At 39.9% G+C, this 27,833-nt stretch overlaps 1 protein-coding gene across 1 annotated transcript in view; it reads right to left on the bottom strand.

The window, feature by feature from the left end:
* LOC120741342 (structural maintenance of chromosomes flexible hinge domain-containing protein 1-like) overlaps window positions 1–24,665 on the bottom strand; it is a 61,221-nt gene extending 36,556 nt beyond the window's left edge. The window contains exons 1-18 of the mRNA XM_040044170.1: window positions 24,141–24,665; window positions 23,216–23,330; window positions 22,869–22,988; window positions 22,583–22,746; window positions 22,137–22,230; window positions 21,788–22,040; window positions 21,546–21,663; window positions 18,009–18,195; window positions 15,867–16,067; window positions 15,660–15,773; window positions 15,007–15,113; window positions 14,744–14,826; window positions 14,461–14,574; window positions 1,001–1,078; window positions 794–913; window positions 560–704; window positions 313–415; window positions 42–114 (exon numbers count right to left, since the gene is read on the bottom strand). Coding sequence (XP_039900104.1) covers window positions 42–114; window positions 313–415; window positions 560–704; window positions 794–913; window positions 1,001–1,078; window positions 14,461–14,574; window positions 14,744–14,826; window positions 15,007–15,113; window positions 15,660–15,773; window positions 15,867–16,067; window positions 18,009–18,195; window positions 21,546–21,663; window positions 21,788–22,040; window positions 22,137–22,230; window positions 22,583–22,746; window positions 22,869–22,988; window positions 23,216–23,330; window positions 24,141–24,190 — 2,239 coding nt within the window. The 5' untranslated portion in view covers window positions 24,191–24,665. The remainder of the gene's footprint in view (window positions 1–41; window positions 115–312; window positions 416–559; window positions 705–793; window positions 914–1,000; window positions 1,079–14,460; window positions 14,575–14,743; window positions 14,827–15,006; window positions 15,114–15,659; window positions 15,774–15,866; window positions 16,068–18,008; window positions 18,196–21,545; window positions 21,664–21,787; window positions 22,041–22,136; window positions 22,231–22,582; window positions 22,747–22,868; window positions 22,989–23,215; window positions 23,331–24,140) is intronic.
* Between the last annotated feature and the right edge of the window lie 3,168 nt (window positions 24,666–27,833).

Raw genomic sequence — 27,833 nt, 5'->3', positions numbered from 1 at the left:
TACACAAACTGTTCAAAAATCATAAATAAATGAGGGGTTACCAGGAAGAAGACTGATCTTGATGGACTTAGTGTGTTGTTTCAGGCCAGGCAGGGTCACTTCCAGGTCATAGCTCTGAAAATGCAAACAAAGCACATAAAAATAAATCACCAAATCAGCTAATAATTTTTTGACTATTGACTTTCAAGTAGTTGTTACACCTCTTGATAAAACTATGACTGTACTATTAGTAGTTTATTTATTTATTTTAAGCAGTCTTAAATGTGACGGGCAAATTTATGTTTTCGTAGAGTAGAAATCATTAGTTCTAACCTTGGATTGCTGGTAATTCAGGACTTTTCCTCTCGCTTTGACATTTTTGATGGTGAATGTGGTTCCACTGCTGGAGAATGTCCCATAACTCAGATCCAGACCACTAAAAAATAAATAAATAAAAATAAATAAATAACAATGGCCGTGTTACAACACTGTTAAATGTGACATAATAAAGGCACAAAGGCTTTCATACATATTTTTTTTCTCAAGCATTTAAAAATTCAGTAGCATTAATGAGACTCACCAGCATTTGAGCTCAGGTGTGAGTTTAGAAGTGAGGGTCGTTGAGTGGCCATAACCATCTTTTATCTGCAGAGAAATGTCAAACGGCACGCCCACTCGCAGCGTGGGGCTCATTGCACTGATATCAAAGCTTGCTGCATCGCCCTCTGACAATAGAACAAAGGAGTGTGTCTGTTTGGTCAGAATGGTGGGAATAATGATCACTAGCTAAACACACAGCATTCTTTCTCCTCACCTTTAATGGTAAACTTCTGTGTGAACGTTGGAAGCGCTCTACCGCCAAAGCTGACAGCGTTTGTTTCATGGACCACTGTGTTCAAATTCAGTGTGTACTTTCCCAGCTCAGTCAGGTTCTCTGTCAACAACGGCTCAAATATGATCTTTCAGCAGACAAACGTCAGGGCAACCAAGAAGAAGGATAAGAAAATTAAAAGAAACTCACCCATTTTTTTGAACCAGAAACCATTATTTCCTAAATGTGGGGCAACATAAGCAGCAAGCTCTTTGTCTGACTTTTGACCTACAAATGAAAAAGGTAAAATAATAAGAATAATTTAATTCTATAACAGGTGGAGCAAACACAGAGAGAAAGTAGGCTGAAAAAAAGAACAACTGCAAAACAAGGGCGAGAACCCGAAAAGTTAGAATTATGACTTTTTACACTTTATGACACATTTATCATTAGATTTTTTTTTTTTTATTTTGAGGATTTTTTGGTTGTTTTGGCAACATGTGGGGCTGAAAATTAAAGATTGAAGACACTTTACTGTCATTATTTAGTTTATTGTACAATAAATTGTACAGTATTGTAAGATTGTGAGATCTAAATCTGTAACTGCAAATGTATTGTTAATAAGGTTGGAGAAGTCACTTGAACATGTGAGGAAATGTTTCTTCCACTGAAAATACGTCCAGATTAACAGAATCAACTTTGTACCAGTAAGAAACAGTTTTAAATAGCTCTATATAGTTTTATTACCACTTTAACTTTTAGAAGTCAGATGTGACATGCATTTGACCTCTGACCTCTGACACATCTTTAAAATCTTTAGTATTTTACAGCTTAACCAGGACAAGACTGAAGGTTTAATCGTCGGTCCCGAGGCTCAGAGAGAGAAACTCTTGTCTAAATTAGAGGCATTTTCACTATGTCCTTCGCTACAAGTGAAAAACCTGGGTGTTATTTTTGACTCTGAGCTTGGTTTTATCCCACATATTACACATGTAACCAAAATTGGATTTTATCATCTGAAAAATATAGCCAGAGTCCGCCCTATTCTCTCTCGGGCCAACACGGAGATGTTGATGCATGCTTTTATTACCAGTCGCATTGATTACTGTAATGCCCTGCTCTCTGGTCTCCCCAAATAGAATATTTCACCTTTACAACTTTTACAAAACTCTGCAGCTCGTGTGCTGACGAAGACCAGAGGGCGGGCCCGTATTACACCGGTTTTAGAATCGCTGCATTGGCTCCCCATGTGTTTCAGGATCGATTTTAAAGTTCTTTTATTGGTTTTTAAATGTCTTAATGGTCTTGGGCCTTCTTATCTCTCACATTTGCTTTTACCATATGAACCCTCGCGGACCCTGAGGTCCTCTGGTACTGGCCTTTTGATTGTTGCTAAAGTCAGGACACATGCTCACAGAGAGGCAGCTTTTCAGTGGTATGGTCCTCATCTGTGGAACAGCCTGCCGGAGGCACTCAGGGCCGCAGAGAACGTACATGTTTTTAAGAACAGGCTCAAGACCCACCTTTTTAACCCTTGGAGATCCTTAAAAAAGACATCCACCTTGGTCCCTAATGGACATAAATGTCCATTCCCCAAAAAGTGCAATAAAAATATTATGTATTAATATTTTTTTCCACTTTAAATTGGTCAGTCTTTTAAAACTACTTCTCCCTGAAATATTCATATAAAGTTTTAATTATATTTTCGTTGTTTTAAAAAACGTCTTTTAGAATATATCTCTTAACAAGTTCATTCTTCTTGCTTCCTCCACTTCCGTACCATTTATTCATTGATGTTGAATTCTCTCGCAGCTGCTCTATTCTCATGTTGTTGCAGTATATTAATCACTAACCCTAACCAGCATTTGTGTTATGCTAACATAGCTGTGTTGCTAGCGATCACGTAGCACATCACGATATAACAGCTAGTCCAACATCAGTAACCCTACAAACGTCACTGTTGTTTAGCTTTCTGTCTTCATTTATGTCGGAAGTGATAGCAGAGCTGTGTTTTATTTTTTTCATAAGTCTCTCAGTCAGAACATGGTATACCGCACCCAAAGGCCTTACTACACAAGTAGGGCCTTGGGGTGCGGGTGTGTCATCAGGGTGCAGGGGAGGCTCCCCCCATCCCCTTCTGGCCACCTGTGCCTCAATTTTATTCCACAACTTAGACATCCACATTACTCACACTCTCATAACACATACATATAGGGCCTTCAGGGTGGGCACATTAACGGCGTCCAGTGGACGGTCTGTGTATTCAACCCCACCTCTGGCGTCGGTGCCCACCTCTCAATTTTAAATCCATGTAGACATTGAGGGTTCTCGGGAGGGGCCGTGCTAACACCTGCTGCTCTCTGGCAGCAGCACCATGCTCTCCCGTGTTTTAAATGCACCTTAAAACAACACGCAGCAACACTATACATGAGCGAGAGGAGGGAGGTTTGGGGTCTTCACACACCCCTGTTCTCAGCTGGCCATCAGGGCGTGGGGGGGGGGGGCTGGAAGGAGGTGTTGGCCGTCCGATTGGGATCTGATATGTGGGGCCTCCCTGCTGCTGCGGAGCCTTGGGCGGTCTGCTTGCCTCCACCCCGGGGGAAAGGGTAACATCTCCTGGGTCTAGGTGCCGTTTCCCCCTCCAGGGGCGAGGGTACCCGGGACCCAGGATATAGAGTTTGTTTGGGGAGTGGGATTGTGTGTACAGTGTCCATGCATGTCTATCCCTACGTTGGGTGAGTGCTGAGTATTTGTATATGTGTGCATGAGGGTGGGAATGTATGTTTGTGTCTGTGTGTGCCTGTTTGTCTGTGTCTATATGTCAGGTCGGGTCTTACATTCCACCTCTCTGGGAACTCCCAGGCCCCCCAAAGGCCTATCTCCCCTCACCACACTCCCTGCCAGTAACTGATGCCCTCAGGGGTCTGTCTGGGGCCTGGATCTCCTCCATGTCTGCTTCATGCCCTGGGGGACAGGGCTATGGCTCTCTACATCCTCTAGCAGACCATTACATGGGGAAACCTTTTGAATACAAGCGCGCTGATCCACACAGGTGTGCACACGGGTGTTCACTGTTCATAGACATAAACTACACCTCTATTGGCTGCTATTTCCAAGCACATTGTGCGCTGTCGGTCCTGCTTGCTACACAACAACATTCAATATTTAGTATTTACTGCTGTTTACAATTAGCTAGATTAACGTGATGGTGTTGTGTTTAGTATGTTGCTCTGTTTTTTTTTTTTTTGCTTGTTTTCTATTCTTTTTCTCTCAACAGGTGATCCAGGAGATTTTTTTTTTCTTCTTTCTCTTTTTAAGTGCCCTTTCTCACTGTTCCTTTTCCCTTCTGTTTTTCTTTTCCTTCATCTTTCTTTCTCCCTTTCTTATCCCTCAGTCATGTCTGTAAGAACTGAAAATAAAATAAAATAAATAATAACAACAAAGGTTGATCAAATGGACCAATACGGCAAGGCCGTGATGATCCATTTAGCAAAGTAAGTCCATTAGGTATCCTTGTTGGTCTTCAGACAACAATTCTGATGGCAAGCAGTGCGGCTTCGTAGCTTATCAAAGTTGTAGTAAAACATGTTTTGACAGATTTTTGAGCGCCGTGTACTACATAAAATCGGTTCGAGGTCAGTAAACGCAACCAGAATTCATACATGAGGCGCACCAAGGGCGTAGATTTGGCATGGACGGAAGGGACATGTCCCCACCAATATCCAGTGATTATTGAATTGTCCCCACCAATAATTTGATCTCTTCAAGTAAAGAAAAACAAAACCAATAGAAAGAGAAAAAAAAAAAAAAAACGACCTGTCAACGTCTCATTCGCCTGTGGTGCAGAAAGAGTTAAATTACGTTCTCTACTGGAGTCCTACCTCATGTGACAAATATGGCCAATGTGATTGGCTGTGCCTTTCAGGGAGCTCTGTTTAGTTTTAGCAGCGGCAAGCCTGCGCTTTGAGGACCCGCAAGGAGGAGAGGAGGATGGCAGCAAAAAGGAAGAACCTGGATATAAGAAAGTATTTTTCAAAGAAACCTGTAAGTCACTTAAAGTCAAGTTCACTCATAAAATGTGTCAGTCATAATAACGTTACAGGCAATGCTAGGCCATACATGCGAACCCTCCCGATTTTTCCGGGATAATCCCGAATTTCACTGCCCCTCCCGAAAATTTCCCGGAGCCACCATTCTCCCGAATTTCTCCCGTTTTTCCGCCCGGACAACAAATTGGAAAACCATATCCCAGATTGGCCCAGCCAATTCCAGTTTCCAACAATGGCTACTACTAGTGCAGCTACTTAGTTTTAGTATTACTCTTATTACTCTTTCTGGGTCACAAAATAAACTTTTAACATATTTTCATGCGAGAATGTAGCTGTGTAAACTTCAAATATCTGAGCCGACGAGAACAGCAAACTCCCGGGACATCGTTTTAGGCTTTGGCCCACATCAGTCTAAAATTGTATGTAACCATGAATAACGTGTTGCCATGTCCACCAGGAGAGACTGGACAGTATAGATGTAAAACCAATATGCCAGCAGTTTATCTCAGTTAACGAGAGGAGCAGGCATGTGTTTGGCTCCTTCACATAGTGGACATTGAGTTGTTGTGTGGGGCACCAGTAGTCCATGTCTGTTGCTGTAACAGTAGTTCATGTTTAGAATAAAAAAATCCCAGCTCACTGATTTGATGGGGGCAATAGTGCCTAAAATGTTGTATAATTTTGCTGAGAGATCTTGTACTTTGTGGTAATATTAGATGAGTAGTTTTATGGACAAAAACCAGCAGGTCATTCAGTGTTCCCTTAGTGCTAATGTATCAGAGATGTTGGTGTACTATAACTGAACTAATGTTGTTAAGCCCTTAACAAATGAATGTATTTTAGGCTCTTTTTATTTTTGTATGATACCTGATTTATATGGAATATGGCTGAAGTAAACTAAAGTCTAAAATAATTCAGTCAGTCATTTGTTTAATAGTAACTTAACATTATATAATTCACATATAAAACTATGAATTGTAATTTTAAATGGTTTAAAAGCATGTAGAATAGTATATGTAGGCAAGTATATTTCTCCTTTTTTTTTTTAAATCAAGAAGCAAAGACAAAAAGGAGAAAAAGAAGAAACAGGGCAGGGTTCGGTGGTTGAATCATCCGTCCCCACCAATGCCAAAACCTAACTCAATGTTCCTCACATCAGTGGAGGAAAAAGAAATAATTGACATTGTACAGATGTGTAAATATAAAACATCTACTGATTGTAATGATATTGACATGAAAATCGTCAAGAAGGTCATTGAAGGAATTGTAGGACCTCTAACATATATTTGCAACTTATCATTTCAGACGGGAAAAGTGCCAAACAAAATGAAAATAGCTAAAGTTGTGCCGCTGTATAAAACTGGGGATAGACGCCACTTCACAAATTACAGGCCTGTTTCTTTACTACCACAATTCTACAAAATCCTAGAAAACCTGTTTAATAAACGATTAGACAAATTCTTAGATAAATATAAATTACTCTCTGACAGTCAATATGGATTCAGATCAAAAAGATCAACATCTCTGGCATTAATCGAATCAATTGAGGAGATTACGAATGCTATAGATCAGAAACAGTATGCAGCTGGAGTATTTCTGGATCTCAAGAAAGCATTCGACACAATCAATCATGACATATTATTAACAAACTGGAACGGTACGGGATCAGGGGGTTGTACTGCAATGGGTGAAAAATTATTTAAGTGACAGGAAACAATTCGTGAAGCTGGGTGTCCATTCCTCATCATGCTTGGACATTGCTTGTGGTGTTCCACAAGGCTCTGTACTGGGTCCAAAATTATTTATTATTTATATAAATGATATTTGTAAGGCATCTGATATATTAAAATTAGTATTATTTGCAGATGACACAAATATTTTTTGTTCTGGGGGGAATCTAAAGGAGCTGCTGGATACAGGGCCTCCGGCCTCCGGCCTCAGGGGCCACCTGAGGCCGGAGGCCGTAACCCTAGCTTTTATTTTGTGTGCGGCCAGCCTGCCTTAGTTACCCTTTAACTTTTACTCGTGACTGTTCTTTCTTTATGTAATAATTGTCTGCCCAGTGGTCTGTTGCACAGCCCTGTCGGTTTTCTGTTTAAAGTTTGTAATTAAAACCTTTTGCTTTACTCAGTTTTGTGTTGGGGGGCTCGTGTATGTTACTCCCTCCCTGACGCCTAGCAGAGGGGGCCGTAACATAAGTGGGGGCTCGTCCGGGATTTGAACCCGGGACCTCTGTTTGTTTTATCACTAGAGATTAAGCACTATGTCGGCTGCGTTTTGTTTACAGCACTTTATAGCTGCCCCATCTCTTGAGATTATTAATAGCTGTCGCGAAAATGATTTGCTGCGAATTGTGGATCACTTTCAGCTGCAGGTTTCAAAAACCCTCCGTAAATGTGATATAAAAGCCTTAGTGGTGGACAAGTTGGTGGGAGCTGGTGTGCTTCAAGTGCCTGTTTCCCCTGTGGTCTCTGGTGTGCCAAGCCAAACTGCCGTAGTTGAAGAGGGCCAAAATGGTTCTAGTGGGGATGGTGAGGGGGATGAGCGGGGAAAAACGCCGCGCACGCTTCCTCGCTATGACCCACTCTCTTCTGGGAGTTCAGAAGGCAGAGAAGGAGCTCGGCTGAAGGTGCGGCTGGCACGTCTCCAATTGGAGGCTGAGGAGAAGGCTCAGAACAGGCGGGTTCAGCTCGAAATAAGAAGGCTGGAAATAGAGGCAGACAAAGCCGTTAGGCTCCGAAAGCTTGAGCTGGAGTCTCAGTCTCAAGCCTCATCTGTCTCTGCTGACAATTCCGGTCCCACCTCCTCGTCCACTTCTGCTTTTAAAATTAATAAGTGCATTTCTTTAGTTCCCACTTTTAGAGAAACTGAGGTTGTTACATACTTTGCAGCATTTGAACGTATCGCTGGCGCGCTGCAGTGGCCTAGTGAGATTTGGCCTCTTTTGCTACAGTACAAACTGTCCGGCAAAGCCCAGGAGGTGGTGGCTGCACTTCCTTTAAAGGACAGTTTAGATTACGCGTGCGTTAAAACAGCTGTCTTGCAGGCATATGAGCTAGTTCCCGAGGCCTATAGGCAGAGGTTTCGCCAGCAAAAGAAATTGCCAACTCAAACTTATGTGGAGTTTGCAAGAGAAAAGGGGGTTCTCTTTGATAAGTGGTGTGTTGCTTCAAAAGCCAGTGACTATGACGCTCTGCGCGAATTAGTTTTGTTAGAGGATTTTGAGGAGTGCATTCCTGAGCGTATTGTGCTATATTTGAATGAACAGAAAGTGACGTCACTCGCATCTGCTGCTGTTCTTGCTGATGAGTTTGTACTCACTCATAAAGCCTCGTTTACTGACAGTGAGAAGCCACGGGTTAGCCCTGTGCAACAGCGCCACACAGCTAGAGTGTCTGGGTCTAGGGAAAACCGTGAATGTTTTTACTGTCATAAAACTGGACATGTGATTGCTGACTGTTTAGCCTTAAAACGCAAAACATCAAATGCTCAGCAACCCAAAGGGGTGGGTTTTGTAAAAGCTGAGGCCCGTCATGAAGTCCATGGTTGTGGTGGTAGGGTGCCAGACCCCTGTTTCGAACCATTCATTTTTGATGGCTCAGTATCGCTAACAGACAATCCATCTGAGTTAAAACCTGTGCGTATTTTAAGGGACACTGGAGGTTCTCAAACTGTCATCCTCTCAAGTGTATTACCATTTTCTGCTGAAAGTGAATGTGGTTTTAATTCTGTTCTACGGGGGATAGAGATGGGTTACGCTCCCAGACCAGTTCACAGAATTTTTATTAAATCAAACCTTGCTACAGGATTTTTCCCTGTTGCTGTTTGCCCGGCCTTGCCAATAGAGGGTGTGGCTATGCTGTTGGGCAATGATATCGCAGGAGGGGTAGTGCTCCCTCGTCTGGAGGTTTTAGACAACCCCCTGAATCAGAAAGCCTCTGATGTTTCTATGCACCCTGGGCTGTATCCAGCCTGTGCAATTACTCGAGCACAAGCTCATAAAGATACTGATATTGCCCTCTCTGATTCTGTGTTGATGTCCTCATTTTCCGGGGAGAATGATGTGCCCACTAACAGAAACAATGTTCTGTCACCCCCAGACTCTGTGAAACCTGAGGAGCCTGATCCATTTCCTAAGGTCTCTTTGCTGCCCTTGACTAGAGACCAGCTATCAGCAGCTCAATTAGCTGATGAAACACTACAGAGCTGTTTCAAACGTACGGTAAGTGCTGAGCAAGTCGAGAAAGAGCAACAAGCCTATTTTGTAGAACATGATGTTCTAATGCGTCAGTGGTCTCCACCAGGTGCAGAAGGTGCAGATTGGAGTAAGGTCAAGCAGATTGTAGTTCCCTCTGTGTACTGGCAAAAGATCCTGGCCCTTGCCCATGAAAGCCAGTGGTCGGGACACTTGGGCATCACGAAAACATACCAGCTACTGTTAAAGCATTTCTTTTGGCCTGGTATGAAGCGTGATGTTTCTAAATTTTGCAACAGTTGCCATGTATGTCAGGTTGCAGGTAAACCTAATCAGGTCATACCCCTGGCTCCGTTGTGTCCCATTCCTGTAGTGGATCAGCCATTTGACCACGTCATAGTAGACTGTGTGGGTCCACTACCTAGAACAAAATCAGGAAAGCAATACCTTCTCACAATCATGTGTGCAGCTACCCGTTTCCCCGAGGCTGTCCCGTTACATAAGGTTACAGCAAAAGCAGTCGTTAAGGCGTTGACAACATTCTTTTCAGTGTTTGGCTTGCCAAAGGTCATACAGACCGACCAGGGCTCAAACTTTCAGTCTAAGTTGTTCAACCAAGTGGCTAGCACTCTAGGTGTCAAGCATGTCGTGTCCTCTGCGTATCATCCTGAATCGCAGGGTGCATTAGAGCGGTGGCACCAGACCTTAGAGACGATGCTACGCAAATACTGCCTGGAAAGTGAAAAGAGCTGGGATGAGAGTGTTCCATTTGTGTTATTTGCTGCCCGTGACGCCGTTCAGGAGTCACTTGGTTTTAGTCCTTCTGAGCTGGTATTTGGCCATAGGCCACGGGGACCCCTCAAAGCTCTGAAAGAGGCGTTTTTGAGCCCACATGGGGTTTTCAAAGTGAATGTCAGCAGTTATGTAAAGCACTTCCGTGAGCGTTTGAATCAAGCCAATGCTCTGGCTAAACAGCACCTTGCCGCTTCACAGGGAAAGATGAAACGCCATTATGATAAGGCTTCTGTTAAAAGAACCTTTCAGGTGGGTGACCAGGTTCTTGTGCTCTTGCCTGTTCCAGGCTCAGCCTTGTCTGCGAGGTATAGTGGCCCCTTTAAAGTTTGTGAAAAGAGAGGGGAGACAGATTATGTAATTTGCACTCCCGACCGCAGACGCAAAACACGCGTCTGTCACATAAACATGTTGAAACTGTACCATCCTCGGTCAACGCCAGAGCCTGCTGGGTTCTGTGCTCCTATTGTAGCCTCAAGCCACCTAGAGGAAGGAGGGGTGGACGAGGTTGATGGGTTAAAACTACGTTATCCCACCTGTTCTAGACCCCGTCTGCCTAACTCTGAAATGCTAAAGGCATTGCAGAGTTTGCTTGAGCATCTGTTTTCAGAGCAGCAAGAAGACATAATTTCCTTGATTAGGGAACACACCTGTTTATTCGGGGATGTGCCAACTTCCACTACGGTGCTAGAGCATGACATCGATGTCCAGGGAGCTAAACCTATTAAGCAGCATCCTTATCGAGCCAGCCCCCATAAGCGCTTGCTCATGAAACAGGAGGCTGACTATCTGCTGCAACATGGCTTAGCGAAGCCCAGTCAAAGCCCCTGGAGCTCGCCTTGTATAGTGGAATCTAAGCCAGATGGCTCGCCCCGTTTTATTACAGACTTCCGGAAGGTGAACTCTGTGACTGTGGCTGACTCACATCCTCTCCCACGAGTTGAGGATTGTGTAGACAGTATTGGGACTGCTCAGTATGTCTCAAAGTTAGATCTTCTTAAAGGTTACTGGCAGGTCCCTTTAACTGAACGTGCCTCTAACATCTCTGCCTTTGTTACACCTGATGATTTTCTACAATACACAGTCATGGCGTTCGGCATGTGTAACGCTCCTGCCACCTTCCAGAGGCTAGTAAATAAAGTCCTCCGTGGCCTGTCCAACTGCAGTGCCTACCTAGATGATCTAGTAGTTTACACTGAAACATGGCAAGATCATTTGGAAACGTTACAGCAGGTATTTCACCGTTTGGCTCAAGCTACTCTAACTCTCAACTTAGCTAAGTGTGAGTTTGCCAAAGCTACAGTGACGTACTTAGGCAGGGAGGTGGGACGTGGACAGGTCCGGCCCATAGATGCCAAAGTGGCAGTGATTAAAGAGTTTCCCACACCTACCACCAGGCGTGAGTTGCGTAGGTTTCTAGGGATGGTGGGCTACTACAGAAACTTTTGTAGGAATTTCTCCTCTGTAGTCAAGCCATTGACTGACCTACTCAGCCCAAAGGTTGAGTTTGGCTGGTCAAGTGAGTGTCAGGATGCCTTTGAGAGTGCAAAAGCCCTCCTCTGCCATACTCCTGTGTTAGCTGCACCTGATTTGACGCGACCATTCAAACTTGAGGTTGATGCCAGTGCTATCGGGGCTGGGGCAGTGCTGTTGCAAGAAGACTTGCAGGGTTTGAACCACCCCGTTTGTTACGTTTCCCGCAAGTTCAATAAAAATCAGTTAAACTACTCCACCATTGAAAAGGAGACCCTGGCTTTGTTGTTGGCTCTTCAGCACTTTCACGTGTACCTGGGGTCCAGCATGTTGCCTCTTGTTGTGTACACCGACCACAACCCACTTGTGTTCCTTGCTCGTATGTTTAATCATAACCAGCGCCTTATGCGCTGGGCTTTGTTGTTGCAGGAATACAACTTAAGTATTCGCCATAAAAGGGGGTCTGAAAATGTTTTAGCTGATGGTCTGTCCCGCTTGTAAACATGTTTTACTGTGTTTGTTCTTTGTTGTTGTTCACACTCTGCAACGTCCGCTTCTGCCCGACATAGTTGGTGTTTTAAGGGGAGGGGTGTTACGGCCTCCGGCCTCAGGTGGCCCCGCCTTCCTCTAGGTAAATCAATGTGTTCCCACACTCGTGTGTGATTGGTTACTGGGAGACCCGTGCCAACCCTCTCTTATGCAGAATGAAGTGTGCCAGACCACACGGACGATTGGCTGCCCCGGGATCCCATGATGCGCCAAGAGGCAATCAGTGGCTGATTGTACCCACCTGTGGCTACAAAAGGCTGGAGGACCTTCACTCAGTGGCTGCTGCTTAGGACTGAACATGCAGTTTGCCCTTTGTGCCTCCCTCGTCGATCTTTGTTGAACTTATTCATATTGCTGAACTTTGTCGAACCTTGGTGCATGCTTTAAACTTAGCCTGATTAGAGTTTTGAGCTGCTAGCTGGCTGTGAGTAGGATTTTGTGAAGCTGGCTTGCCTTAGTTAAAACCCTAGCTTTTATTTTGTGTGCGGCCAGCCTGCCTTAGTTACCCTTTAACTTTTACTCGTGACTGTTCTTTCTTTATGTAATAATTGTCTGCCCAGTGGTCTGTTGCACAGCCCTGTCGGTTTTCTGTTTAAAGTTTGTAATTAAAACCTTTTGCTTTACTCAGTTTTGTGTTGGGGGGCTCGTGTATGTTACTCCCTCCCTGACGCCTAGCAGAGGGGGCCGTAACAATTCGACACAATCAATCATGACATATTATTAATAAACTGGAACGGTACGGGATCAGGGGGTTGTACTGCAATGGGTGAAAAATTATTTAAGTGACAGGAAACAATTCGTGAAGCTGGGTGTCCATTCCTCATCATGCTTGGACATTGCTTGTGGTGTTCCACAAGGCTCTGTACTGGGTCCAAAATTATTTATTATTTATATAAATGATATTTGTAAGGCATCTGATATATTAAAATTAGTATTATTTGCAGATGACACAAATATTTTTTGTTCTGGGGGGAATCTAAAGGAGCTGCTGGATACAATTACTTCAGAAATGTGCAAAATTAAAAAATGGTTTAACAGGAACAAACTATCGCTAAATCTAAGTAAAACTAAAATAATCTTATTTGGGAATTCCCTTAGAAATGCACAAATGCAGATTCATTTAGATGGTGTGGAAATTGAAAGAGTACTTGAACATAAGTTTCTTGGTGTGATTATAGATGATAAATTAAACTGGAAGTCTCATATAAATCATATACATAACAAAATTTCAATTAGTGTCTCAATCTTGAGTAAAGTAAAACACATTCTGGACCACAAATCACTCCACATTCTCTATTGTTCCCTGATTGCACCGTATTTGAATTACTATGCAGAGGTTTGGGGCAATACTTACAAATGTTCGCTATCATCAGTCTTTATATTACAAAAAAGGGCCATAAGGATAATCCATAAAACTGGTTACAGAGATCATACAAATCCACTATTCTTAAAATCAAAAATTCTAAAATTCACAGATCTGGTTCATTTTCTCACTGCACAAATTATATATAAAGCAATAAATAACCTGCTTCCTGACAATATTCTAAAAATGTTTTCTAAAAGGGAACGGGGATACAATTTGAGGGGGGAATTAAATTTAAAACATCCTCGTATCCGTACAACATTAAAAAGTTTTTGCATCTCTGTGTGTGGAGTGAAGCTGTGGAACAGACTAAGTAAAGATATGAAGCAATGTCCAAGCATGGCGCAGTTTAAAAATATGGTTTTTACAGGGTACAGGGAAAAGGTAGAGATTTGATAGGGTGTTCTTGTCTAATATTTTCATGTGTGTGCGGGTGCACGGGTATGTTGGTATGGGTATATATATATATATATATTTGTAGGTTGTGTATCCTTGAGGTGTTAATGGGGTTATTGAAAATATGTATATGTGCGTATGTGTATATATGTATGTATGGATAGATAGAAACATATATGTGTATATATATAAAAAACAAAATGAATAAAAAAATAAAAAAATAAATACACATGACATATAATGTAATTGCAAGGAGGTATTTCTGTAGTCTATTGATACTAGATAGTGGAAAAGGGGTGGGATTAAATAAGCTTATGCTTCTTCCTGCTCCTTTTTGAACATGAAAGTTATTTGGAGTTGTGGTTGCTCGTTTTCCTTTTGTTTTGCTTTGTTCATTTGTCTCTTTTAATTCTATTTTGTTGTACTTTTTCAACATGTTCAAAATAAAGATTCAATCAATCAATCAATCAATCAATCAAATCTACGCCCTTGAGGCACACTGTCGATTTTTGAGAAAATTAAAGGATTTGAAGTGCGCCTTATAGTCCGAAAAATCTGCATCTTTGTTATCACTAATTAGCTCCTACCTGCACACATACAGCACTTTGATAACTGAATTTCCCAGCATTAGCTGATAAATAAAATAGCTGATAAATTGCAATCACCATATAGCTCAAGTTAAGGCTTTTAAAAACCAACTCCCCAGGGTTATGTCAGTAAATTGTAGTCTGGGAAACTTTGTTATAAACAGCAGAAAGACTTTTTCCACAATTTTTAAGACCAACTTATTAATTAAGTTATCATGAAAAGAAAACATATCAATAGGATATCAAATCTGTAATCAAACACTTACCATGATGGAGTAACGTGAGCTTAACACACAGTTTTGTCCCTTTTCCCTGGCCCACTGAGGACATCCGAGATAATTTCTCTCCCCTCTTGTTCAGGATGTCAATTTTAAGAGGCCCTTAAACGACACATCAGACAAAATGTGAGGAATGAGCTTTGAGCTATACGGGACGGGAATGGGGGAAGACTTTTTTTGAACACCACTGTTTGATGCAAACAAATTATCTGTTTTGTTTTTTTTCATAACATATGAAGTGCTGTGGTATGCAAACACTGCAAGATCTTACCTAAAGTAGTCCCAGCAGAAAGAATGGCATTATTTTGCAAGGGGTTACCATTGGGCCATTCCACATTCAGCTTATCTGGAAGCCTGAAACAAACACATGTCATTTACCTGAACTGAAAGTCTAATTTTTGAGTCAGAATGAGGAGAAAGATTTGCAAAAAATAAAGCAACCCAGGAAACAGAGCATCTACATTACAAACAAAAAGTGAATATTAGAGAGGAGCAGTTTGTGTAGAAAAAATGTCTCCCTAACTGCTCACTCACTTCTCAGAGTCACTGTCGATATTTTTCTTGATGGCTTCATCAGTGGCTGTCTTGTCGATCTTGGAAATGGGTACGATCTTGTTCATGTCCCAAAGTGCTTTGGGCTCCTGGGAAGAGATTTTTCTTAAATCAGTAAACTCAATAAAAGAACAAAGAAAAAAAGGGATTTATATAAGTGAATTTACTGAAATAATATGGAAAATGCAGTCTCAAATGTGGTTATACTCATGAAATACTCACATCTTGATTAAAAAGCAACTACTATTTAATAAAATAAAAACTGGTTAGTCACTTAGACATTTCTTCTGTTTATAGATAGATAGATATTTATTTTTCTTTTATGACATACAGTGAAATATTACTTGTGAACTATTGAAGCACGCGGTTGGTTAGGTGCAGTCAGTTGTCAACTGTACAATTCTGGACCAACACAGATGTTTTAATAGTGATTCAGATGACTGTCAATAGATTTTATTTACTTTTCGCTGTTGTTTTTTTGCCCTTTATAACATAGAAACAAAGAAATTTTATCACACAATTTTTTATCACTGATATTATTCTTAAAACCTTTTAATGCGACATTTTCGCTTTCCAGTTTTGGAATTGATGTTCGATCAGTTTCTCAAATCAAAGTTTCATAATTGTCTTCTTACTCGAGACACTTCCACCTGTCCTCCCGTGGCATAGACGTCACCATCGAAATTTCCATACAGCAAAAATTGAACCACTTTACCGTACAGAATGGGATTTGTATTGTGCGTCTTCACCTGTATGAGGAAGCATAAAGAGATCAGAATGAATGTAGAAGAGGGAACAATAAGAACATACATTTAAGTAGACAAAAACCAATAAATGCTCACAAGTTGGCCTGTTTTGTATGTCCTGCCTCCCCACTCGATGGCGGAGAAGACTGCCCACGGATGCTGCATTTTCTTAGTAGACACATCTGTCCGTGTTTTAATCTCCTTGAAGCCCAATAACTTGATTTGCTTGTCGAACTTTTCATTACAGTTTCGAAGCCATTGTGTGAACTCCTTCTGGATGTTACCTCTTGACGATTTCTGTTGAAATGGAAAGAAAATGTTTAGCAGAGAAAAGCAGGCAAAAACAAAGACCTGAAAACAGGACATGTTAAATATGTTACCTTACGGTGTTCTGTTACTAACAGGTAGACAGAATGTATCCAACAGTCACTCATCATTAATGCTAATTTTAGCAACACGCAAATTGGTTAGGCTGCCATACAGTATGTCAAATAAAGGTGCTTGTAAAGCAGTTCATTTTATTATTCAGAGGAATTTAACTTCAGGTGTTTAGGTGAGAGAAGATCTAATATTGAGTATTTTATGAATACAACAGCTCTGACCTCTGAGCTACGTGTTCTGCTATAGCAAAGCAAAACACTTGAAAGTAATTAACACTGTAGTGTTTAAAAGGTATCTTAAGTTCACAACACAATTTTTGAAACACAGGAATATTACATGTATTAGCACTAAAGGATCTTTTATTCTAGTCCACATGTAGTTAAGGTTTGGATATCTACCTAAGCTGAATATTATGTGTGTATGATGTGCACCATTGTATCTCAGGTTTTGTCATGTTTCAAAAGTGTTCCTTTGAACTGGAGAGGTTGTCAGCAGGATTTTATATATTTTATGTGGGGTAATAGACCATCAAAGTAGCAGCTCCCTTGGTTTACTACCGGACATTCTCCACCAGTTCTTCTATGTCCAGAGAAGCCATTTGGATGAGAGGCGAAAAGCCATTAAAAAAAAAATCCATAAAAAGTCCTTCTGTCTTCATTTCAAGCCCTACAAGGACCCTGGATAACTGAGAACCTACACACAGTCCTATTTTTTCTTTACACATATAGATTCTGTATCGCACCTCGGCCTGATGCATGAAGGATGGATAGTTGGGGGGTATCTAAGCACAAGTGGTAGACAGCTCTTGGTTGAGCTGCAAAGCTGATGCAAACCTGATCCATAATCAAAGAATAACTAATTGGAGTCTTCAGGTCAGAGTGACCTTCTGAAGATGGTAAACACTGATGAAAATATAGGATTTTATGAACATCCGCCACAATGCAGAACACTGATGGGAACTGTTGTTAAACCACTGCTCAACTTATGTGAGTAGTTAATTGTGATGCACTTGAAAAAGATTTTTGCTGTTGAAAAGGAAACTGACCCTGGAACTAATTAAAAGCATGTCACAGCTGGGTCAAAGTAATGAAAATAAGACCACGTGGTCTCAGTCTGACTGCATGTGCTCTAGGCAATTCCATAAATTGGAAGTAATCATTCTGTAGCTCTGATGTAACTTGCTATAAATGAAGGTGAGATGTTGTATGCTACAGTCCTACTTTGTACACTGCTCTGTACTCCGTATGACTCTTTGTCGCAAGTAAAACCTGCTGAAAACATGATTCTGAGACTCTGTGGTCATTGCTTAAGTGTTTTGATAAAAGTAATTCTAAAGATATCAATGACAGAAATGCTTGTGAACTCTAAACTATGTACACAATTCTCAGATTTGTAGCTATAAAGATCAGCCACAACCTTAAAACCACTGACAAGTGAAGTAAATAAGACTAATTATCTCGTCACAATGTAATGGTGTCCTGGGATGTCACCAACAGAAAAACTGCTGCAAACCGGTCAAACTCAGGTACAGCATTACACAGGATGTGACAGAGAAACCAGGTGTTCCTGTCCACAATAAAAATACCCTTGAGATATCTTATGTTCAGACACCACTAGTCTCCTTCAGACATGATGTGTCCATGCCCTCATCTATAAGTCAAAATGAACAAGGTGGTTTTAATGTTGAGGCTGACTGATAAAGTAACCGTAGAACTCTTCTCTTCCTGTTGACAATTCTGATAATAAATCAGATCCATTTCAATCCTTTATCAGTCATAATATATATCCGCTCAAGGGACTGAATGTGGTGCTGGAGTTCTGATTGTGAAAGAGCCAGTGAGAAATTAAGGTGGTCACCTGTCCGTTCAGAACCAGTGAGAAGATAGCGTTCTTCAGTTTCAGCTCAAGGTCCATGAAGGTCATCTTGTTTGTGGTGACCTGGAAATTGTCATCAGTGAAAAGCACCCCTGAAAGCCGACGGTAACACTCCGGGGGTATATCTGCTGCTGTTCTGCTGTTATGTTTACGAGAACACCAGTCAAACCTGTAACAAATGGAGCAAGACACAAGAAGGAAAGGATATTAAAGTAATTTTTACCACTATAGAATATGACAAATAGAACGTGAGTGGCAAGGGGAAAAGGTTAACCTAGCTCTCTCTCATTTTTTGGAAGCACAGTTTAAAGCGATGCTGACAGCGCAGTCAGTCTGAACTCTCAGAAAAGTCTAGGGTTATTCTGTTTGTTCAAAGATTCAGCTCCATTTAGTAATACCAGGTTAATAACATGAAGCATGCTGCTAGCAAAATATTCTCTGTTAGCTGAAAGTGAGTTTTAAATACAATTTTATGACCTGTTACACATCTCTTTGCATAAATGAATTAATTTATTAAGCAGGTCAACTTAGTGAGAGGTCATAATTACAAAAGAGTGCCAAAGGGCATGGAAGGTGTACCAGCTGCTCTATTAGCAATGCATCTTTCAATACAGATACTGCCACTCAGAGAAAAACCCCATATCAGCGCTGGTACACACGCAGAAAAAGTCAAAATTAGAAGCAAAAAAAATTACTGTTTTTCCTGTTTTCTTTAAAGTTTTCTTATGAAAGTCTCATTTTTTTTAGCTGTTGCACCTCTTTAATGCAAGCCAAATTCGTATGAGCCAAAATTGCTTGGGTTGGTAGGTCTGTGATTGTTAAGAGTTTGAAGTCTTTCCATCTAGCATGAAATTTTGAACAACACATTAACAAAAGGCTAGATTTGAGTTGCATAAAAATAAGCTTTAAGGTTTGGTAGAGTCGTGCCTTACTCTTTAGAAAGTTGTAATGAATCTGGAATCTAGAAATGATTTTTATCAATTGCTGAAAAATCTTTCTGGGTGATTTCCACTGGGAGTGCCTGGAACAAATACGGATATCACATAGGGATGTTCATTTTCATACAATTAAGTTTTTGGGCCAAACTGAAAAAATAAATTGAATTCCATTTTTTTATAGCTCCTTTAATTTTATTGAATAAGGGGGTATACTTAACTTCTGCCAATTGAGACATGTCGTTTGGCAAATAAACGCCCAGATGTTTAACTGAATGCGAAAAATTCCCACTTAAATGGGATCAGGAAAGTTGTGTCGGAGGTTTGTAATTGAATGTTAAAAGTTGGGTCTTATGAACATTTTTGCAACTCGAGTGAGAAGGGAAGTGGCGAAAGTGGGCCCTGTCTTGAACTGAGCTGTATTGTAATAGACTGCGACAGATGTCCATTAATTTTAATTCTGGAAGACAGCTTATTATATAGAGTATGAATAACCTGAATAGAATTACGATATATTCCCATTTGTTCCAGAACTTTACATAAGTAAGACAAGCTTCGTGATCAAAGGTCATCTCGGCATCTCAAGACTCACCAGTAATGTCTCTAATTTGTTTAGCTGAATATAATGTAAGAAATGTAATGAGCGTCTAATGTTGTCATGAGTTTGTCTCTGCAAAACAAAGCCAGTTTGATCCATGTGTATAAGGGGGAAGCATCTTCTCCAATCACTTGGCAAGAATGCTGGTAAACAATTTGTAATCAACGTTCAGAGAAATCGGCCCATATGATCCACAATCTTGCTTGTCTTTTTCCTCTTTAGGGATGATTGAAATAACAGCTTCATTCCATGAAGGTGGTGTTTTTGATTTTTTAAGAACTGTGTTAAAAGCCTTTAATTGGCATGGTAATAACTCATTCTGGAATACTTTATACCATTCTGAAGGAAAGCTATCTGAGTGAGGTGTCTTGCTTTCAGCCTAGAGATGACACCATTTAGTTCCCTCTCTGTGATTTCAGTTGTCAAAATGTTATGTTCTTCAGCTAGAGTAAGCAAGTGAAGTCTCCCATTTGCAATTCAGTCTCTACAGGTGGCTGTTTGTACAAGTTTTTAGAATACCTTAAATGGGTTTTTTTTAATATTTTTGATTAAACAGTTCAGTTCCAGAATCTGTGTCCTTCATTTTGTATATTGTATTATCTGCTCTTTCTTTTTGCAGTCTTCTAGCGAGAATTTTCAATTCTTTTACAGCCGGCTTCATCACATTTTTGTTTTGCAAAGACAGACTTCTCGTTGATTTCCTCTGTATACAACAAATTTATTTCATTTTGTGTTAAGTGCATTCAAGAGATTAGTGCATCATTTCCTTCTATGTTGTATTTTAACCCTTTTGTCAAGATGCATTCTTCTTACTTGTTTTTCTTTCTTGTTATCTCCGCATTATGATATGATTTTTCCTTGAATTACTGCTTTTAAAGTGTCACATACAATCGATGGGTCAGCCGCTCCCTTATCATTAATCTAAAAAAAATTGTTTAATTTTCTCTCTCATCAGAGCTACAAACTGAGGGTTTTTTGTAAGGCACCTGTATTAAGTCTCCAGAGTGTATATTGTGGATTGTTTCCAATATGTATTGTAAAAAAGACAGGAGCATGGTCAGATAAAGCCAATGTCACAGCTGGTAAATCTATGGCAATCCCTATTAAACACACTGTGAACATGTAAGCATTACAAATGTTTATTACTGCATTGTTGACCTTCCCTGAGACTACTATACAGCCCCTTTTTTATTGGCCTCCTCATAAATATATTTAAATGCTACTTTTTGTGACATTAATATCATAACTCCCCCTCTTCTGTCAATTTTTTTTAAGATAAGCCGTATAGCCTATTGTTTTAGAACAGGGGTCGGCAACCTTTCTGATGATGAATACCAACTAAAATTTCCTCAGAAGTCAATGTGCCATATGATTGCATTAGCAACAAATTTAATAACGCTCTATATGAACAGTTACACACTATATAGAACAACTTTAGAAATTATATTTGTTTGCAGATGTTGGGAGCTATCAGCGAATAGTTATCAGCTACTTTGAAACAAAAAAAAAGACACTTTTTAATTCATAACAATTCATTGTGAATTCTGTCTCGAGTCTACGGATGTATCCGTGTATTTACATGGTGCTGATGCTGTGCTGAGCTGAGAGCTCCTGAAGCATTTGAAGTGTCGAAATGTGGAAATTTCAACATCGCTTGAAAAAACTGCCAGCTAGCAACGTCCCTCTCACCAGTATGCTAAGTTATTTTTAGCCAATTACAAGCTGAATGTAGTTGTTGGGATTAGCTAAGATACTGTCATTAAGAAGCGGCACAACTAATGTGTCTATGCAAGCTAATTTGCGATGTGCACCGCTGGCCTGGACATTTATTTTTTAATGCACCTTCTCAGATTAATTCACTGCGTGTCGTGCCATCAGTTAATCCTTCGTGTGCCAGCTGTGGCACGTGTGCCCAGGGTTGCCAACCCTGTTTTAGACTAAAGTGGGACATTAGTTTTTTTGAAAGTATGAAATGAGTGTAATTACTCAGCCACGTTGGTGCCAGGTATGAGCCGTCCATTCCAGAAACACTCAAAGATCTTCCTTTCTTCCTGAGTCACGAATCCAGGCTCATTTTCTAAATCGCCATTTTCAGAAGACGCTGCTAAAGAAAATTACCCCCCAAAAAACAACAATGACAAAAAACCAAAAAGAAATACCACACAACTTCAAAACATATCAAACTATAAAATCCATGAATGTATTAAATATGTTAACAGTATGAATACCATTTGCAGAACATGTATCTTTTGGATCTTTAGGATCTTTAGGATCTTCAGGATATTTAGGATAAGTCTCCCTGTCATAGAGGAATGGATGATAACGCAGCACTCCCTCCACTGTGCCACCACCCGGTCCAGAGGAGGCCTTGAACTCAAAGGTGTCCGCAGCAGAGTTAATGTACAAAGTTTGCATGTCATCGTCAACTTCCCTCAGGTTCAGCACACGGGGACATTCGTTTGGTTTTTCGCGTAAAGTGATCTGTAAACGAGTAAAATGGTAAAGTTAGCCAAAACATACAAAATTTAAGATAATATACAGTAGTTTATAAAGGTCTACATTTATCTGCAGCCTCACCTGAATGTCAATCGTAGGTTGTTGAGCTGTCTTTTTAGAGCCTTGTTTCAGGTCATTTCCATTGACTCCATGAATGTAATAGTGATATATGTGCCTGAAATTGTAAAATGTAGTTAAGTGAGTTTAATCCAAAAGCAGTGGAAACTATTGTGTCAGGGCAAAAGATCTGAAAATATCTGTGCAGCAACGTTCCCTATCCAACCTGACGGAGCTTGAGAGGTTCTGCAAAGAAGAATAATAAAAGAATAGCTGTACCATGGTTGTAGCATCACACTCAAAAAGACTTGAGGCTATAATTGCTGCCAAACGTGCTTCAGCGTAATATTGAGCAAAGGCTGCAGATACTTATGTACATTTACAAGAATTTCAAGCATTTTTTTTCAATTGAATATGAAAACTTTCCGGTTGCACCGTCTGTAAGATATGATGTGGATGAGTGAGCTCACGCTAGATGTCTGGTCCATGCATCAAAATTCTGTTTCAGGAAGGAGATATGCTTTTCCTTGAGTCCTGTAATAACTACGGCCGTGAAGCTTTCCTTCCCACGTTCCTCATCGATGATGGTACGAAGGAAGCGCTCATCTTCACTCACGTGTGAAAAGTCGCCAGGCTGTAGCGGGAAGATTAAACATCACTCAGAGATGGTGTTGACGCAGGGAGAGAGCACACCACAATCCAAAAATCATCAAAATCTTTAGCACATCTTTTAACAACATCTTAAAGTAGACTCACCTTCCTGTTTAGGATGGTGGTGCTATAAATATCCTCTTTGTTCTTTTCCTTTCTTTCAAATTCTTCTTCTGATAGAACCAACTCATGAACATCTGGTAACCCCACTGGCTTGCTAATCATCTAGTAATTTATGAAACAAAACAAACATATGTACTTAATTGACAAAATACCAAGAAATGCCCATCTAAAAACCACACATCTAATTTTCAAACTCAGTCCGCAATAAAGGAAACAAAGTTAAGTTACATTTATTATATTTTATAATTTGGGTTTACAATGACATAAAATATCTACAGTAACTTTAGATATTCTATGAAGTGTTTCACTGAGTTTCCACACAGACTTACTCTGACTACATTTCCAAAGTGGAAAACAGCTTGTTTTCCTCCAACTCCAAAGTACGACATATCACTATTAAGACTTCGAGGTACAGGATCAGGGCGGACGTAGTCTTCTTCTTTTCTGTAGAGAAGAGAAATATAAATGCATGGCTTAATTTGTGCCTTTTCAAATTAAGATAGATGTTCAGAAGAAGAAAAAACAAAAATGCAAAATGATTTAAATACTAGGTTTAATTCAAAATAGACAAATGCAGCTCCACCATTTCACATTTCTTCTTCTTTTAGCAGCATGTGAAATGTTTTCATATTCTCGCCTCAGACAGGATTTCAACTGGCCTGCTTCATGATATTTTTGGTTTTTGGTGATCCAAAGGTTTTAAAGGCTGACAGGTCTGAATCAGAGGCCACTTAAGCACCCAGACTACTACAGAGGCATGTTGGTGTAATATGGGCAGAATGTGGTTTGTGCTTGTTTTTAAGCAAGACTTCCGTGAGAAAGCAATCTGCTGGATGTTGCTCCTAAACTTCTTTTGATAAATAACATTGAAGATCCACTTCACTACTACACTCTTAAATGATTTATATATTTTTTTTGTGAGTTAAAGGTTTAATTTGATAGGCTATTAAACAGTTTTCAATTAAGTCTGTGAAGGTTCTCAGTCATCCAGGCCATTGTAGTCAAAGGAGCTTGCAAAGAAAAGCGTCTGGACTTCTTTAAGTTGCTTGAAGACGTTTCACCTCTCATCCGAGAAGCTTCTTCAGTTCTAAGGTCAAATTTTCAATTAAACACAAGATTTATGTGATTTGCAAGCTTAATTCTGCTTTTATGTATTTGCTTTTTGTTTTTTTTAAAGTGTCCCCTCTTTTAAATAAAGGGCTTGAAAGGACAACAGTACTGTAATTTGGGAATTAAAAAATAAAGCAAACCAACCTTGCAAATGTGCCGTAAACTGCCCATTTATTGAGCTGCTTCGTAGTCATGCCACACCCATTGTCCAGGACAATGACTGCAGGCTTCCCGAGACTTTCATCAAACAGCTGTTAAACAGATACTAATACTGAGTTACCGCTCTTCTGGATGTGTGAGATTAAGCCAGTATTCAATAAACATACAGTGGGGGAAAAGTATTTAGTCAGCCACCAATTGTGCAAGTTCTCCTACTTAAAAAGATGAGAGAGGCCTGTAATTTTCATCATAGTGTTGAGATGAAAATTATTTGAAGTGCCTCAATGCTATGCTTTATATTAATAAGTGTTATACAAAGTTATATAGATACTAGATAGTATTAAGTCGACACGGCCCTGAATAATAAAGGCTCTTATAGCGTGTCACTCTCTTAGAACTAAGTTTGCAGGAGACTCTCGCCCAAGCTTGTTGATAACAGGGAACCATCTGCTAGTGGAAATCTACTAGAAGGGAGTAAGGCAAGGTCGCAGCCTCGCCGGAGCTGAGAAGAGATGTGTTGCAGCTCAGGGGCGGAGCGTGGGGGTGGCTTACTGGGCTTAAGCCCGGGTTGTTTTGTCAGAAGCCCGGGGTCTTTTGGAGTGTAATTTTTTCATAGTTAGATGTCTGGCTGACAACTGTATAAAACAAAAAGTACACACAATATTCGAAGCACATAGTGCACACTGTGGGAATTTACGACTGTGCGTGAATCCCCCCTGATATTGGTATGATCCGAGCTCAGGCACTAAGCGACTGAGCGAGGGGGTGGGGCAGCTGCCGCCTGTGAGTGCGCTGTTGGAGAAACGGAGCCAGCCATACTAAGGAGAGCTTAAGTTTGACCAGGTACCAAAGCAAATCATTCGTACCGTACAAATAATGTAAATATGACGGTGCATCACGAAAGATTGATATCAAACTGATCACTTGACCAATATTACGTTACTTGCTCTTCAAGTGAATCAACAAATGGCGAAATGAAAAGCCGAACAAATGCTATTTTTTTTTATAGAGTCTTATCTTACGTGTGTTTATTTCATATTTTCAGTTCTTACCCTCCCCGACTAAATCGGTTTCAGTTGTGTACTGAAATATAAGAATGGACATTAGAGGGTTCTTTCAAAGAAAAAACTCAGGTAAATGTTATTTTATATATTATGCTTTGTATGTTGTTCAGTATATTTCTATGCAAAACAAGAGGGATTTCAGTACACAGCAGGATATTCACATTTGTAACCAGATATTTACACTTTAGGGAGAAAACATAAAACATTTTTACTGTACAACATCAATTTAGAGTAAACTTTTGTTTTAGATAAATATTGAAATATCTTTTGAATTAGTTAAATGTCAGAATAAAGAGAGACAGAGCTTTCTGTTTTTTATCACTTTCATCAAATTTAGGAGTACATATACACTAAGTTTGTTAATTAATAAGAAACTCCAGACGATTCCATTCTGAGCTGAAGAAGCTTCTGATAGGTTAGTAGAGTCCATGTGAGTAAATTGGTGGCACAGCTGTGGATGCATATAAGGCAAAACACAGAGCCTGTTTTTTGAAATGGGAAAATTAAGAGATGTCAACCAAAACACCAGGAAAAGAATTGTGGAGCTCCATAAGTGTGGCTCAAGTTTGAATACAATTTGGTGCCATTTGCAATTAAGAAATACAGATAGTTTCTCTCTTTACTCTTAAAGTTAACAAATATGTTTTTTATATTTATCAATCTAAAAAAAAATACATTTAGTCTGATTTGATGTTACAATTAAAAAAGTGTTTGTGTTTTGATCTGAAGAGTACATAAATATGTGGTTTCAACTGTATATTTGATGATTGTCAGCACAAAGAGGGAGAGAGAGGGACAGAGAGGGAGATGGAGAATGAGGACAGAACAGAGATGGAACAAGAGCAGGTGAGACACACATGTTAGTCAAATGGTTGTTTACCAAAAGTATCACCGTATCACAGGTCCTCATGTATCTCGTACCTAGTGTTTCTTTTTAGGTTTGCTATTTTTCAAATTCTATATTTATTAAGTTATGCAGGCTTGTTTGCACAACAAGGCTAAATAATTATATAAACTTTTCTCAATCTAAATATTGTACTTTGGTAGAATTTAAAAAATAAGTGTAGTGCAGGTCTATGATGATTTTTAGTGCTACTATCATCTAGTTCTGATTCTGGTTCTGTCTTGGTTAAATCCTAAGTAGTCCTGATTTTGAACTGTTGCAGTCCTGTTTTAATTCCGGATCAGTTCTGGGTCTGGTTGAATTGGGGTTTAGTCCTTGTGTCTTGATACAGCCCCAACTTTGTTCTGCCTTGCTGCTTAATTAAAAAACTAGTTTAAGGTGTCCTGCACATGTGATATATATTTTTCCCTATATGAAGTCATTCTTTTTTGAACAAAACTCAAAACAGAGCCTATTAATCTTTCAGTCATTTCTAAACCCCCCCCCCCCCCCCCCCCCAAAAAAAAAACCCACATGCATACTACCCTTTAGGGCTAAGCCCCGGGTGTTTCAAATGTCTGGCTCCGCCTCTGTTGCAGCTAATAGACATTAATGTATGGGTACGCTGTGCAACGTAATTACTGAATGCCTGTGAAACACTGCTGTTTAGACTAGAGTGGGACAGCTTCTAATAAAAACTGTTAACATGCGTCACCATTTTGAGGCCTGTGGCAAGTGTCATGGAGGGCACGTCTCCCTTCTAGAAGTATTGTGTAAGAGAATTGTGAAATGGTCTACTGAGCAGTGTTTTGTCTTCCATTGGTTGCCTATGAGGAATCAAATGTACTCAGTGACGTGTTGATATTTAACAATAGGTATACCTCAACTATGAGCAGTGTTGGTCAAGTTACTTTAAAAAAGTAATTACTTACTAATTACTGATTACTTCTCCAAAAAATAAGCCTGTTACTTTACTGATTACTTATTTTCAAAAGCAATTAGTTACTTAGTTACTTTTCAAAAACATGATACACAACCTGAATACGAACTAAAGCAATAGACCTTTCAGTCATTTTTTTTTTAATGCATAATCCATCATATAAAATTGAATCAAATGGAAAGCCTCTTTCTAAAAATTGTTTTATTAGTTTTAATCTTTTAACTTTATGCACATTGCATTAAGCAAAAATTAAATTATGGTTTATAGTTTATTTATTTATATAGCACATTTAATTACAACAGGAACGTTGACCAAAGTCCTGTACAAGAATACAAAATACCTAGTAAAATAACTTATAATATTGATTCCAAACACCAAATATGAATTAACAAATAACTCTCATGCCATATTAAAAGCCAGTAAATACAAATGTGTTTTAAGATAAGATTTAAAAAGATTGACAGTAGAAGCCTGTCTGATGCGTAGGAGTAAATTATTCCACAGGTTAGGCGCTACGACTACACATGCTCGATCGCCTCTATGAACATGCTTCGACCATGGTATGGCTAAAAGCAAAAGATCACTTGATCTAAGAGATCTAAAGGGGGCATAGGGCTGCAAGAGGTCAGACAAATACCCAGGAGCCAGTCCATTCAGGGCTTTGTAAGTCAACAATGAAATTTTACAATTAATTCTGAAGTGGACAGGGAGCCAATAAAGAGAGGCAAGCACCGGGGAAATATGTTCACATCTCTTAGTACTTGTCAGAAGACTAGCTGTAGCATTCCTGG

The sequence above is a fragment of the Simochromis diagramma genome, unplaced genomic scaffold (assembly GCF_900408965.1).
Source record: "Simochromis diagramma unplaced genomic scaffold, fSimDia1.1 OVJJ01000602.1, whole genome shotgun sequence".
Classification (NCBI taxonomy): domain Eukaryota; kingdom Metazoa; phylum Chordata; class Actinopteri; order Cichliformes; family Cichlidae; genus Simochromis; species Simochromis diagramma.
Note: the sequence above shows the minus strand (reverse complement) of the source record. Positions and strands in the feature narration are given on the sequence as shown.